The sequence below is a fragment of the Panicum hallii genome, chromosome 1, assembly GCF_002211085.1.
Source record: "Panicum hallii strain FIL2 chromosome 1, PHallii_v3.1, whole genome shotgun sequence".
NCBI lineage: Eukaryota > Viridiplantae > Streptophyta > Magnoliopsida > Poales > Poaceae > Panicum > Panicum hallii.
The window spans coordinates 52,958,094-52,972,789 of NC_038042.1; the positions used below are offsets into that span (position 1 = coordinate 52,958,094).

Sequence of the window (14,696 nt, forward strand, 5' to 3'; positions counted from 1 at the left end):
CAGCCGGAGGCCTTGAGGGGCGGGAAAACGACGCGGGGATGCTCTGGGCCTGTTTAGATGCATCCTAAATGTTATAATTTTTACACTCTCTTTCCATCACATCAATTTTGGGACACATATATGGAGCAGTGGAGGCATGATCTTTGGCGGGAGGCGCTGCGCCATGCGGCACTTGGGGCAGATGAACTCGGTCATGCCGGGGGCCCCTGCCTCTGGCCGCGACCTGGGCGACCGAGAAAGAAGGGAGAAGGGAGCGGCGAGCCCCTGCCTCTGGCCGGTGACCTGGGCGACCGAGAAAGGAGGGAGAAGGGAGCGGCGGCTGGGAGCAGGGAGAAGGGAGCGGCGACTGGGAGAAGGGAGAAGAAGGGAGCGGCGGCTGGGCCTGGGAGAAGGGAGAAGGGAGTGGCGGCTGGGCCTGGGAGAAGGGAGAAAGAAGGGAACGACGTTTGGGCCAGCCCGCGAAAGATCTTGCCAGTCCAACTCCAAAACGGGACCCGAAACGGCTCAAACGCCGTTTAAAAACGAACAGCAACCGTTCCGTTTCGGCCGTTTAAACCCCCGTTGACCGTTTAAACAGGTCAACCGTTTTTTTTTCCGCCCAGGCCCTAAACAGAACGGTGATGTCGCGTTTACCGTTTAAACCCGTCTAAATGGCCGTTTAATTCCGTTTAGGATAACAAAGGTAATTATACGTCGACCTCCGAACAAGAGACACGGCGTCTCGACCCTCGAATGTTGGTTCCCACGACGACCAGCACGGACGGGCGCGACTCGTTCCTACCTAGATTGACGGACAAAATGCACGCCTGGGAGCGTGCGGCGAGGTTTGTATGGACATCACCGCCGCCAGCGACGGTTCGGGCCTTCCGGCAGCCGGAGGCCTTGAGGGGAAAGGGGAAACGCATGCAACTCCAACCTAAATTGCTCAGACATTCAGACTAGTGTTGTGTGATGTCAGCCGGAGGCCTTGAGGGGCGGGAAAACGACGCGGGGATGCTCTATGGACGCTGCCATGAATCGGGCTCTACTCAGCAAGTCAGCAGGCTTGCAGACAAGCGTCGCTGCCTCCATTCCCTCGCTCTTCCACCGACACAGCATGTTACAGCTACTGGCAATGGAGCCACAAGTTTGCAGGGGAGGACTTCGTAGGCAGCGCGCTTGCTCGCTTTCAGATTGGGTCTTGACCTACCCAGGGAGCTGCACGCACCCGCTGGTTCGCGCGCGGAAGCCAAGGCGAAAGGGAACGCGTGGAGAAATCCAAGCTGTCCGATTGATCTTGCAAGTTGATTCAAGTTGCGCATTGGGGATTTGGGATCGCCCCTGACGATTACTATAAAGCCAGTGTGTCTGGTGTGGATGGATAAGCTCCATTCTAATAGAAGTTCAGGAGCCCTGAATCAATATTCTGCTAGTGTGGCTGGGCCTGGTATGGTGGTTGGACGGCAGGCGCAGATGCAGCAAGGCGAGCTGTATCTGCTGGCCAGGGTGTCAAGGCCGATATTTGGTACGCCTTTACATTCTTCTCCAGAAGTTGCAGCGCTAGACTGTTTTGCAGCAGAATTGTTTTGCAGTAAAGTTATCAAGCTAGTGCAATTTTTCAGCTCCATTTAAGTCATGCTTTGCAGCCATGTTTTCATGCTAGTAACTCTCCAGCCCCCACATTACTCCATATAAGTCATATACTACATCTACTGACAAATTCAGCCTGCGTTCAAATGGGCAGTGACATTCACACGTTCGACATTAAACCCAAGCACAATCCGAACGATAAAACCGTCGAAGATAGCTATGCCAGTAAATTGATCTATCAGAAAAGCTGGTGTGCCCCACCACACCGTGCCATAAACATCATAGTTGAAAGCTGATCAAGCAAGCACAAACTGAAACAAACGAATATCCTAAACGACTACTTTCAAACATCAGATACTTCGATAAGCTACTAGCAGAATAAACGCAATGACCAGACAGGCTAATGCATTCATGTTGAATACTACACTCCCTCAAGCTTCTGGATCTAGACAAATGACAAAGAAGCCAACAGAATATCACGAACGAGCATAATTGCAACATTCAGCACCTGTAAAGTGGCTGAAAAGAAACCAGAATACTGAGTACGATAGCAAAAGTAATAGCAGAGTTTACACGATGAAACACAGAATACTGCGAGGTACTAGGGTATCACACTACAAGTTCCAACCACATCAACTCTGCAGCAGGACACTCCTGCTTGACCCCTTAGTTAACAAGGCCACCTCGGAGGCGCAGGACCAGATGAAGAGTGGATTCCTTCTGGATGTTGTAATCTGCCAAGGTACGTCCATCCTCCAGCTGCTTCCCAGCGAAGATGAGCCTCTGCTGATCTGGAGGAATTCCCTCCTTGTCCTGGATTTTGGCCTTGACATTATCAATGGTGTCGGAGCTCTCCACCTCCAGGGTGATCGTCTTGCCAGTCAATGTCTTGACAAAGATCTGCATCCCTCCCCTGAGACGCAGGACAAGATGAAGAGTAGATTCCTTCTGAATGTTGTAGTCTGCCAATGTGCGCCCATCCTCGAGCTGCTTCCCAGCAAAGATAAGCCGCTGCTGGTCTGGTGGGATGCCTTCCTTGTCCTGGATCTTGGCCTTAACGTTGTCAATCGTGTCTGAGCTCTCAACTTCAAGTGTGATGGTCTTTCCAGTGAGGGTCTTGACAAAAATCTGCATCCCTCCTCGGAGGCGGAGGACCAAGTGAAGAGTAGACTCTTTCTGGATATTGTAATCAGGTAATGTCCGCCCATCCTCCAGCTGCTTTCCAGCAAAGATGATTCGCTGCTGGTCCGGTGGGATGCCCTCCTTGTCCTGGATCTTTGCCTTGACATTGTCAATTGTGTCAGAGCTCTCGACCTCGAGCGTGATAGTCTTCCCAGTAAGTGTCTTCACAAAGATCTGCATCCCTCCTCGGAGGCGGAGGACCAAGTGAAGAGTAGACTCCTTCTGGATATTGTAGTCAGCCAAAGTACGGCCATCCTCAAGCTGCTTTCCGGCAAAGATGAGCCTCTGCTGGTCAGGTGGGATTCCCTCTTTGTCCTGAATCTTTGCCTTGACATTGTCAATGGTGTCAGAGCTCTCAACCTCAAGAGTTATGGTCTTCCCAGTGAGGGTCTTCACAAATATCTGCATTCCACCCCTCAGACGCAGGACAAGGTGGAGGGTGGACTCCTTCTGGATGTTATAGTCAGCAAGCGTACGACCATCCTCAAGCTGCTTGCCAGCAAAGATGAGCCTCTGCTGGTCCGGGGGGATGCCCTCCTTATCCTGAATCTTGGCCTTGACATTGTCGATGGTGTCGGAGCTCTCCACCTCCAGGGTGATGGTCTTCCCAGTGAGGGTCTTCACAAATATCTGCATGCCACCCCTCAGACGCAGGACAAGGTGGAGAGTAGACTCCTTTTGGATGTTGTAGTCTGCCAGGGTGCGACCATCCTCTAGCTGCTTGCCAGCAAAGATGAGCCTCTGCTGGTCCGGGGGGATGCCCTCCTTGTCCTGGATCTTGGCTTTGACATTGTCAATGGTGTCTAAGCTCTCCACCTCCAGGGTGATGGTCTTCCCAGTGAGGGTCTTAACAAAGATCTGCATCTGTTTCAGACAAATAGAATAATATCAGATTGATTGCAAATATGCGTATATGTAGAGATATGATTTGTATTTGAGCAAATTGAAATATAACATCACAAAAGTCCAGATGCTACATAGAGGACACAGATGTACTGATAACTACAACAGGATTTGTTTGAACAGACTAACATGATCAAACAAAGGATGGAAATAAGACAGACATGCCAAAAGTAGACAGCACAATAAGTTTTGTCCTTCCTAGCGACGACGGAAGGCGAGGAAACAAACGTGCAACAAACTAGTCTCATCGAAAGGGCTAGACTAAATTTAGGTAGAATCCATGGATTATGATGTCTCTGGAAGCATCAATGAGTAACAGCAGTCTTTGAGGTTTTATAGAATACAAAATCATACTGCGTTATAATCCCTAAACTAGCTTCATTGGCATAAAACGATTCCATTCAGAAATAAAATGACCTGATCCCCAAAATATACCAAATCATGTATTCCTAATCACAATAAACTCCATGATCAAACTAGTCTCATCTTCCATGATTCTCTGAAGCACTTATATAAAAGTGGAAACAGATAAAAGTATCACAGATCTACACAACATATATCACTACATTTACCTGTCCCAATACACCTATAAGATTGTACCAAAAACATGTCACGATACCAGGATCACTTATTTGCTAGAATCACAGGCCAAAAGCATGCCACGATACAAGTATCGGACCGGAATTGTAAGTAATTTGTGCATGAATATTAAAAAACAAGCAAATCGCAAATAACTGAGTCATCGAGAAACCCTAGGCTAGATCGGTTCAAACCGTAGAAATCGCATCGATCGGAGCAGCATCTCTACCAGATGCGGATCAGAGCAAGGAGCAAGGAACTGAGTCGATACCTTTGCAGGGGCGGAGATCTCTGCGGAGCGACGAGCCGGAGGCGTTCCTGGAAACCGCGACACGAGCGAACACGAGGAGATTGGGAACAGAACCTGGGTGGTCGGAATCTGATCTGAGCCTCGGCGTCGCGATGGGAGGGTATTTATGATTTGAGGGAGAGGCGGTCGCGGCGTGCCTTGGTGGTTAAGGTCAGCCCAGCCCGCCAGCCGGGTTGGACCACGACTCCTCCGCGTCGGTGTCGGTCGCTCGTGGCTGGCTTCCAGAATTCACGAGGAGGATCCGGTCCGGTCTCTTCCATCACAGCCGGGCCGTAGTTTTGATGGTCAGGCCCATGTTCTGTGATCCGAAGCCCACCAGCGCACAAACTCACGCGAGACGCGTCGCCGTTGGGCGGGCGTGCAGAGGGCCCCCAATTATAGATATGCTGTGTCCCCGGGGCCCCATCCAGCCAGAGCCCACGACGGTTGCGGCGACGCTGGCCCAGTTTCAAGTTGTCCCGAGCAGCGTGGACAGCAGCAGGGGGGCCGTTGGCGCTGTTGCCCGTTGGCAGCAGGGGGGCCCCCACTTCCATTCCTTCGTGCTAACGCTTCTGCCACGTTCATCCCCGGACCGAAACACTGTTCCTGGGGTTAACCACTTGGGCCCAGGAGCCCACCGCGCCGCCCGTGCCACCTGACCCTGGCCATGCCCCGCTAGCGCGCCTGCGACTGCGAGCACCACCCGTGTCGTCTCCTAGCGGACGGCGTCGTTGATGACGACCCAGCAAGGAGTGATAGGGGCGGTTACGTGTAATCCACGTAATGGCATCATGACAAGCTGTCCAACGGCCCGGCGTGCCTGCTCGCGCTGCCGCACGTGGCACAGCTGTACGCTAGTGGAAACCAGCCCACGCCCCGTCGAGCAGCTGAGCTCGAGCCCCATTCACCCGGCTCTATCCGGCTAAGCATGGACCAGCGCGGTCGAGATTAAGCAAGCTAGCTAGCGCCAAAAGACACAAGGATGCCGCAGGTCCACAGCTATAATCTAAGAACGCTGTAGAAGCTTCTAATCCTGGCCGGAGCACTTCAGAAACGGAATGCTGGTTGCCGGTATACTAGCAGTCGTGTGTCTTTTAGGCCCTACCACATGCTTGCTTTGGATATGCTTGCTGCTGTCTACCTGTTGTGAGAACGGAACGGGCAGGGCCGGGGAGCCATCAGCAATCATGCATGGATGGAAGACTTGGTAATGACCGAGGCCGGCGAGAGGGAGCCTCGCCGCATGACATCTTTCAGGCGCAATGACGGGGAGGTTAGGCTGCCCTGGGAAAGCACCGTGCGGCGGTGGGGTTGCCTCCACATGAGGATGCGATCTGTCTTTGTTCTGCGTGCCCGGGCCCCAATCCGTGCGTCAAGCTTATCCTCTTATCCCGGCTGTGCAAACTGCGATGGCCAGAGCGAGCATGAGCGCACGGGAGGCGGCTGGATAGTGAATAGTGAACGTTACAGGGATGGGCAGATGGCGTTGGTCCTTCATTGGACTGACAAGGATTGTTGCGCCTAGTGTTGCCTCTCGATGGACGCAGCTCAGGTCCCAATCGTGTGCCCGGTAGCTGTAAAAGCTGTAGATCGTTGGAGAGGCGATCCATTCAGAGCTTCAGAGGCTCCAAGACTGTGCAATGGAAACTGAAAGGAGAAATCGTCTACGAAACCTTTGCCAACCGCTAGTTATCTGCCTGAGATCTATGCCAGCAAATTCCGGCGCCCATGCGGGATGAAATTTTGCCACGGCGTGCGTGTTTTCAGACGGCCGATATTGGACAAGATCCAGAAGACCGGAACCTGGGGCAAAAAACGAACGAGGCGCCGGACAAAAATGGTGAGCCGTGTCTGCTGACTGCTGAACTGACGCAGGCGCTGCTTTTCTAGCTCCCTACGCGCGCCCGTGAAGCCAGAACCGCACGCGCGCGGTTCTCTCTGACCACGCAACAGTTCACGATTCACGTACTGCTGATGGCTCCGTGGCTTCACGTATGTCTAGACGACTGGAAGCAACAGGCGCGCCCGAGGACGAAACGGTGTCACAGGGCGAACAGCGCGCCACCGTCCGCCGCCGCATCTGCAAGCTCTTGCCACCACTAGCTAGCTACCGGCGGAACGGCCAAACGGCCAAGGGAGCAGGCGGCCGGCGGCCGCGGTGGGTGGAAGCTGGCCGGCGGGCGGGTGAGAGTTGAGACCCCCGTCCGCGAGCGCGCGGCGCGGCCTGTAGCTGTTTCGACTTTCGATGGGCACGGGAGTTTTGACGCCGCGCGCAGGCACGAGCGAGCACGACCCATGTGTGCGTTGTTCCTGGCTGGGGTGGACGGCGCACATGAGAAAAAGGGAGGGGCCGGGGCCTGCCCTGTCGTGTCGGGGCACCACTCATTGCTCGCGTCATGTGCCGCTTCACGGGCCATTCTTTATGCGTAAACACCTTGCCCCTTTCGGCCCCGGCGGCCCCATACTATACCCTAACCATGCGCCGAGGACGCGGAGAGTGCTTAGTATTTTGCTGAATCCGTTGACGCGTGTGTGGTATTTTTTTTTTGTTGGCTGGCAGCTGTGCGCTACAGTAGCTTGCTACTCCGAGACAATGGCGCACAGTCTTTGCTTATGTGCATGCGTTAGAGGCTGATCGCGTTCACTGTCGTGAAACCGAAGGGAAGGGCTACCGATGCCTTGGATGCTACGGGAGGAGCTCAGGAGCGCTGGTGTATGGCGCAAACGGACGACCGGTCAAAAAAAAAAGGTGAGGGGGACGTTGCGGCGGTCGTGTGTACAGCTGGTGCCTCGTTGGACATGGATGTGGCAGCACCCCAGCAGCACGCTACGCGCCATCCTGGCGGTGGCAGGTGAAAGCAGCAGCAGCACCCCAGCAGTAGCCGTGGATTGGTTGGTTCGGACCGGTCGCCAGGACACGGCGTAGTAATAAATAAATATACACGGTCAAATCACACCTGGACGTTGCAGCCCCACCTGGCGGACTCCGCTCAGCTCGCCACCCTCCGAGTAATGGCGCCAGTAATCCCACCAGACGCCAGTAATGGCGCGCGAAACCACCCACACCCTCCGCCCGAGGAGTCCATCCACCCATCCACCCACAAGCTCCAAACGCAATCACGTCACCACCCGGAAGTCTCCGGGCATTAACTCCAAATCCAGCGATTTCCCCCCTGAAAATAGCGCATTTTTTTTCGCATTACAGCCTTTTTGATGGCTACAAACAGGACAAGGCAGCCAACGGGCGGGCCCGCCCGTCAGGAAGGACCAAAGGCCCCTCCCCGTCACCAGCAAAGCTTAGCTGTAGCCTGCCCGCCCTTCCGTTACACCCACCCACCACGTCCCCGCCCGCTCCTTTTTCCGTGTCAACCTGGTGCTTCGGCCATCCACAGTAGTAGAGGCGTTCGGAGGGCGCGGGGGGCCCACGCGGCACTAACCGAGTCCACCTCAGCATGTGCTGCGGGTGCGGCGCGGCGGCCTGGCGGAAAGGAAAGGCGGCTTCGCGCATCGCATCGCGGCCGCATATCTACCGCCTCCCCCCATTCCTCCGGCTCCCGGGCTCCGGCCGGTATAGCGAGACCGCGTATAAAAGAAGCCAAGATTATTAGCGAGCCCCAGGCCAAGAAACGCGTCAGAGTTTGGCTCTTGATCGGACGCCGGTGCAGGAGGGGGGGAGAGAGGAGAGAGAGAGGAGGAGGCGGAGGAAGAGGAAGAGGAAGAGGAAGAGGAGGTGAGGTCAGGGGCTGAGAGGCAGCCAGCTGCTATACGGCCAGCCATGGCGGTCAGGGCCGGGTTCTTGCTCGCAGCCGCGGCGTGGGTGTGGCTATGGGCGGTGGCCGCCTCCGCCTTTGACGACGTGCCGACCGCCGCCTTCGACGAGCGGTTCTCGCCGCTGTTCGGCGACGGCAACCTCGTCCGCTCCTCCGACGACAGGAGCGTCCGCCTCCTGCTCGACCGCCGCTCCGGTACGTCGCGCCGGTGCATCTTCTTCCTCCCACGCTTTCCCGCCCCCTTTTCCGTTTACATCCACACGCGCGCGCGCGCGTCGCGCGTGTGCTCCCCTCGCACACGAGTCTTACATGCCCTGTTCTTGCCGTTCATACGGTCTCTGTTCGTTCTGCGCAGGTTCCGGGTTCATGTCCTCGGACTACTACCTCCACGGCTTCTTCAGCGCCTCCATCAAGCTGCCCAAGGACTACACGGCCGGCGTCGTCGTCGCCTTCTACGTAAGCACTCCCAATCCAAGCTGCAGAAATTTCGATTCCATCTCGGAACATTCCTGCCCGAAGCAAGGTTTTTTACTAGTATAGTATCGTAGCGTATCCCTGCCGCTCTTTCGAGCCGTTGGTTCTTGCCTGGTCGCACGGCGCGTCAACACGGATTCGGCAACCGCCGCCGCGGCTGCCGAAACCGGCGAGCCATCGCAAGTTGCGGGTGCGCCCATGTCCTGCGCCGCAGAGCAAGGCAATAGCGCGACCCACGTGGGGTGTTTGGACTTTGGAGCCCAGAAGAAAGGCTGCGCCGCCTGCCCCGGGGAATAAATGTTCCCGCTCCAGTCAGTCAGTCATTCGCGCCCTGATTGATTATTAGGCGCACCAGGAAAAATAGTTAATGCTGCTGAATTAGTAGTACTCCATGTTTGGTCAAGTTTCTATTCACACGCCAGGGGTTGCAGTGGATGATGTTCTTGTGGTAGATGGAATATCCAACTGCTCTGTAGTTGCTGGAGCTTGCAACGTACAGTACAGAGATTCCAGCTAACACATGACTTGCATTTTCAGTGGTCATGACTTCCATCCTTGCTTGTCTTTGATGGAGCATCTCAGCATCAGTGTGTATTGTTTGTGAAATTCTGCTTCTGCTGCTGCAGCTGTCGAACGGGGACGTGTACGAGAAGACGCACGACGAGCTGGACTTCGAGTTCTTGGGCAGCCGGTGGGGCGGGCAGTGGCGCGTGCAGACCAACGTCTACGGCAACGGCAGCACCAGCCACGGGCGCGAGGAGCGCTACCTCCTTCCCTTCGACCCCACCCTCGAGGCCCACCGCTACTCTGTCCTCTGGGCTCCCACCCACATCATGTAAGCAACCAATCACCATCGCGCTAGTACGCTACTGCACGTACAGAGCGCGACGCACATTCCGGTGTCAATTGATTCCGGCCGGGCGAGCAGGAAAAACTGATCAGTGGGTTTCGTTTGCTCGTGCAGCTTCTACATCGACGGCACGCCGATCCGGGAGGTGATCCGGCACCCGGACATGGGCGGCGACTTCCCGGCGAAGCCGATGGCGTTGTACGCCACCATCTGGGACGGCTCCGCGTGGGCCACGGAGGGCGGCAAGTACAAGGTCAACTACAAGTACGCGCCGTTCGCGTCCGAGTTCTCCGACCTCGCCGTCGTCGGCCCCCGCGCCGACCCGGTGCTCCGCGCCCCGCGCGGCGCCGGCGACGACCAGGACCTGCTGGGGCTGATGACGGCCGACTACGCCGTCATGACGCCGCAGAAGCGCGCCGCCATGCGCGCGTTCAGGGCGCGGCACATGACGTACACGGTGTGCTACGACGCCGTGCGGTATGCGTCGGGCCCGTTCCCGGAGTGCGACAACTCGGACGAGGAGCGCGAGAACTTCTCGGCCTGGGGCGAGTCCAAGACCGTCGTCATGAGGCCGCGCGCCCGCGGCCGCCGCCGGGGGCGCAAGGCCGGCGCCGGCGCCAGGGGGCGCGCCGACGTGGCGAGCAGCTGAGATCGAAAGCAGTTACGATCGGGTTGCGAAAGCTGTTGGCACGGCGGTGGCAGATGCATGATCAATTGATCCGGGACTGTAATTCGATTTACCTTTTTGGGGGTGTCCGTTGCAGATGCAGGTTGTAAAGGTAGGTGTAGGGACTAGTAGGGATTAATGCGTTATGATTATTCTTTGATTCCTTGGGTGGCAGCTAATAATAATTATATGATCGAACTCGTTAACGTTATGAGCTTGGGATCGAGCCCTACAAAAAGATTTTCGAGCAGCATACGAATGGTCAATCACGGGGTTTGGTGTTTGTGTTGGTGGCGATCCTTTCTAGCAACGGACATGAAGGTGACGGTGCCAACTGGAGGGGTTGGTGTCTTGTGGCTCGATCCGTTCCGCTCTTTCAAATCAGTCGTTCCCGTATGCCCCTCCCGTCGAATCGATCACAGCTGTAGCGTTTGGACACTGGGCTGGTGGCTGGTGCCGTTGTTCACTTGTTCCAGAGAGGGTGGATGGGTCGATCGAACACATGGCTTGGGTGTGGAGCCTTGTACTTGCCATGTAACGCTAGCGTGCATGGTACCAGCACCCACCAGCACGATCGCCAGAGAATTAACCTGCTCCTGTGTCTCTTCTGCTCGTCCCTGCATCCTCGCCCTCCTTTTTGTGCCGGCCACTCGGGGATGGCATGGCTTGCTGCTGAATCTTTTCTGCCTAGGATCGGATCCGTGAATGTCACGAGCAACATCCTTCCCTTTTTATCAGGCTTCGTACTCGAGTAGAGCTTCGGACTTACTGTGGCAGAAGAAATGTACAGTCTCGATGTATGTACTGGCGCTGATCCATAATATAAGCCCGGGTGCATTTTATCACCACGGCAGCCCCTCCCTCGAGGTGTTGCGCAAACTATGTAAAATGAGTTAGAATTGCATTTCGTGTAAAGTGGCATACCATCATAGCTTAAAAAATCGTAGTATTTTGATAGTAGTTTAATTAAAGTCTACTATATTACAATAAAACTTTAATGATCCGGAGTTAATAATTAATAATTTTATGGATCAGACAGAGATAAAAAAGGATCCTAGGCTTATATTCCGATGCCTTTTAAACAGGAGACACGGATAGTATGACAAAAGACAGTGTGGTGTTTTGAACTTGTGATCAAATCGGGAATAATACAAGCCCGCGCGCTACCGGCTATCAATCCTTCGCAGAAGACCCAGCACAGAACACTTGTGCGCGCATCTAGCGGCCCAGCATTTAAAACCGGTCTCAACGGAGAGTGTTATCGTATAATTATCAAGATCAGTAACTTAGTAACCGTGCCGGAGGAGTGTTAGTCTAATCGCAATGGAGGATTTAATATCCCTATTTTCAAGAATACCACATCAGCTTAGAGGATGAATGAAACACTGTGTCTCAATGGAGAGTTTCGTTTCACTGTTTCCAAAGGTAACTAGTGTAATTAAATTAAATGCTAGTTGATCTAGTGTGGCACAGGATCCCACGGCAGTCACAGTGGTCGTTTCACGCTATTTCCAACATCTTGGAAACGAGTTAGCAGAGTGTGTGGGGATTAAACTGGTTCCTTCTCTTTCCTCGTTAAATCAGTGCCACATCATAAAAAATGCTGATGTGTTATGGTAATTAATGCCACAAAACTCGCCATGAAACCTCCATTGTGATTAGCCTTAGGGTGATGATACTCCTCTCGTATTTTATGAAACTCTCTCTCCTCTCTCCTCATAAATAACTATGCTATATTAGTAAATTTAAGTGATATGGTATGACATTTAATACTCATGATATTCCTATAACATTTGGGCAATTTTGCTACTGGACACTCTACAATGTCGTTTTCTGCCACAGGACATTACTCAATCCTGCCTTTGCTGCTGGACACCCTTTAAACGTGCATATTTGCCAATAGACACCGCAGCGATTATAATATTTATTTTGAGAAAAATGGAGGGAGAAAAAATTCTAAGTACCCAGACTACCCCTGTGCCAGCGGTTTCCTCCCGCCACCGCCCCCCCCCCCCCCGCGGCGAAGCATGGCAGGCCGCCGCCGCCAAGCAGGGGCCCCCCGCCGGCGTGGCAGGCCGCCCCCCACCCCCCGGGGGCGAAGCAATGCAGGGGCGCCGCCGCCCCCCCCCCCCCCGGCGCGCCTGAGCAGGGGCTGCGCCCCGCCCCCGCCGCGGCAAGCACGGGCGGCCGCGCGCTGAGCAGGGGCGCCGCCGTCAACACCCCCCCCCCCCCGCGGCGAAGCACGGCAAGGCGCCGCCGCCAAGCCGGAGCCCCCGTCGGCGCGGCAGGCCGCCGCCCCCGCCCCCCCCCCGGGGCGAAGCAAGGCAGGGGCGCCGCCCCCCCCCCCCCCCGGCGCGCCTGAGCAGGGGCGCCGCCGTCATCCCCCCCCCCCCCCCCCCCGGCGAAGCACGGCAGGGCGCCGCCAAGCAGGGCCCCCCGCCGGCGCGGCAGGCCGCCGCGCGGTGGGGGGGGGGTGGAGGGCTCTGCTGGCCGCCGGGGGGGGGGGGCTGCCGCTCGGCTGCCCGCGCGCGCGGGGGGATCGGGTGGCACACGGGTTTCGTTAGGACATGAACGAGGGTAGTTTGGGTATTTACGAACTTTTCTCCCTTCATTTTTCTTAAAATGAATATTATACTCACTGCAGTGTCCATCTGCAAAGTTGCATGCTTAAAAGGTGTCCAGCAACAAAGGCAAGATTGAGTGATGTCCTGTGGCAAAGAACGACATTATAGAGTGTCGTGTGGCAAAAATCCCCATAACATTTCCATTGGCATTAGAAGGGGGCCAACGGCCGAACAGTATAGGATTTCGTGCAAATGCATATTCAAATAAAAAGTACAATTATCTACATTAAGTTTCATTTGCATTATTGTGTTTTTATGGTGGGATCTTTGAAATTAGATCACACTTAACGATTTATAAATATTTTTTATGAACAATTTTATTTGTTCCAGAACATATGTTCCATAACGTTCTTTAAGACAATTTTGTTTCATTACGGGATTATATCATATAATAATGGAACATTTGTATTTCTTATTTACATAATTTTTCTTGGAATATTATTCTAGAACAATTGTTCAAGTTTCATAATGAAATTGTTCCAACTCTACTACCAAATTGTACCAACTATAAAATTATTAAATTATATTCAAGTTTGATCTTATTTCGAAGTTGGAACAATTGTTCAAAAGCTTCTATTTTTAAAGTTGGAACAATTATTCAAGTTTCATAATAAAATTGTTACAACTATAAAATCATTAAACTATACTAAAATTTAATCTTATTTCGAAGATCTCGTTATCAAAAACACAGTGATGCAATCAAAGTTTAATTTTGACTATTGATTTATGAACTATAACTTTTTCAAAAAAATCTAGATTGCATACATCAAGCGTGATTTTGTGTCCCATGGGCCTTAGGCCCTGCCCCTGCGCATGCAACTATATTTAGTTTTTTTTCAAACAATTTGAAATTTTACCAAACTTATACAAAAAATACCTATATTTATATCTCCAAATAAATTTAAATTAAAATATATTATATGATAAATCTAATAATACTTATTTTATAACATAAATATTAATACTATTTGGTATAAATTTAATCAAACTCGAAATTATTGGAAAGAGAGAATTGCATTCTTTTTGAACGGAGGGAGTAATTAATTAGGGCTCGAAGTGCTTCCGCGATACAAAGGATAATAGTCGAATAGTCGCAGGCGCTGCTCCGATTAGCACCCGATCAAACCGGGATGTCTATTCATAGCACGTGCGACTAGCCGTCGTATCATCGCATATATCCGTTGGAGATAACAATATTCCAGAATAAAATAAAATGTTGGAGATAACATTGTTCCAAAATATTTTTATGTTATTTTGGAATATTTTATTTTATTCTAAAATATTGCTATCTCCGGCGGATACGTGCGATGATACTATGGTTAGTCGCATGTATGATGAATAGACGTCCCCGTTCAAACGGCTTGTTTTGATGGCGGCAGATATGGGGCTGACTCAAGTTCCAACTAAGGCCTGATCTAGAGCCTTTACGGACTGAATCAAGCCCGCGACGAGATCTGCCCCATCTTAGGAGGCCTCACTGCACCTCAGAGATTTTCCTCATATGTGCACAGCACTTGGACAACCAACCAACACGGCGGCGGAACAGGTAGCCGCACCAGCCCGCCGCGCCGCGCACGAGGAGCTGCGGCGCGGGGTCCTCCTCCGTGCCCGCGCTAGGTTTTGCAACGAATCATCCTGAGATTCTCCGGTTGCCATGCACGATTGTCCACCACAACATCACCTTTCCCTTTTACCACTGCACACTAACACTGCAATTCGCTCGATGCTAAGATCTCCAAACAGTCCCAACGCTTGCGCTGGAGCGCTAGCGTCCGAGCTCGTCGTCAGG

At 53.3% G+C, this 14,696-nt stretch overlaps 1 protein-coding gene and 1 pseudogene across 1 annotated transcript; one reads left to right on the top strand and one right to left on the bottom strand.

The window, feature by feature from the left end:
- Positions 1–2,030: 2,030 nt before the first annotated feature.
- LOC112887615 lies at positions 2,031–4,668 on the bottom strand (annotated as a pseudogene).
- Positions 4,669–8,041: 3,373 nt separating this feature from the next.
- LOC112887646 (probable xyloglucan endotransglucosylase/hydrolase protein 30) lies at positions 8,042–10,494 on the top strand. Its single transcript, XM_025953883.1, has 4 exons — positions 8,042–8,487; positions 8,648–8,748; positions 9,393–9,601; positions 9,731–10,494. Exons 1-4 carry the CDS (start codon positions 8,298–8,300, stop codon positions 10,263–10,265), a joined length of 1,035 nt encoding a protein of 344 aa, XP_025809668.1. The 5' UTR covers positions 8,042–8,297; the 3' UTR covers positions 10,266–10,494.
- Positions 10,495–14,696: the final 4,202 nt, after the last annotated feature.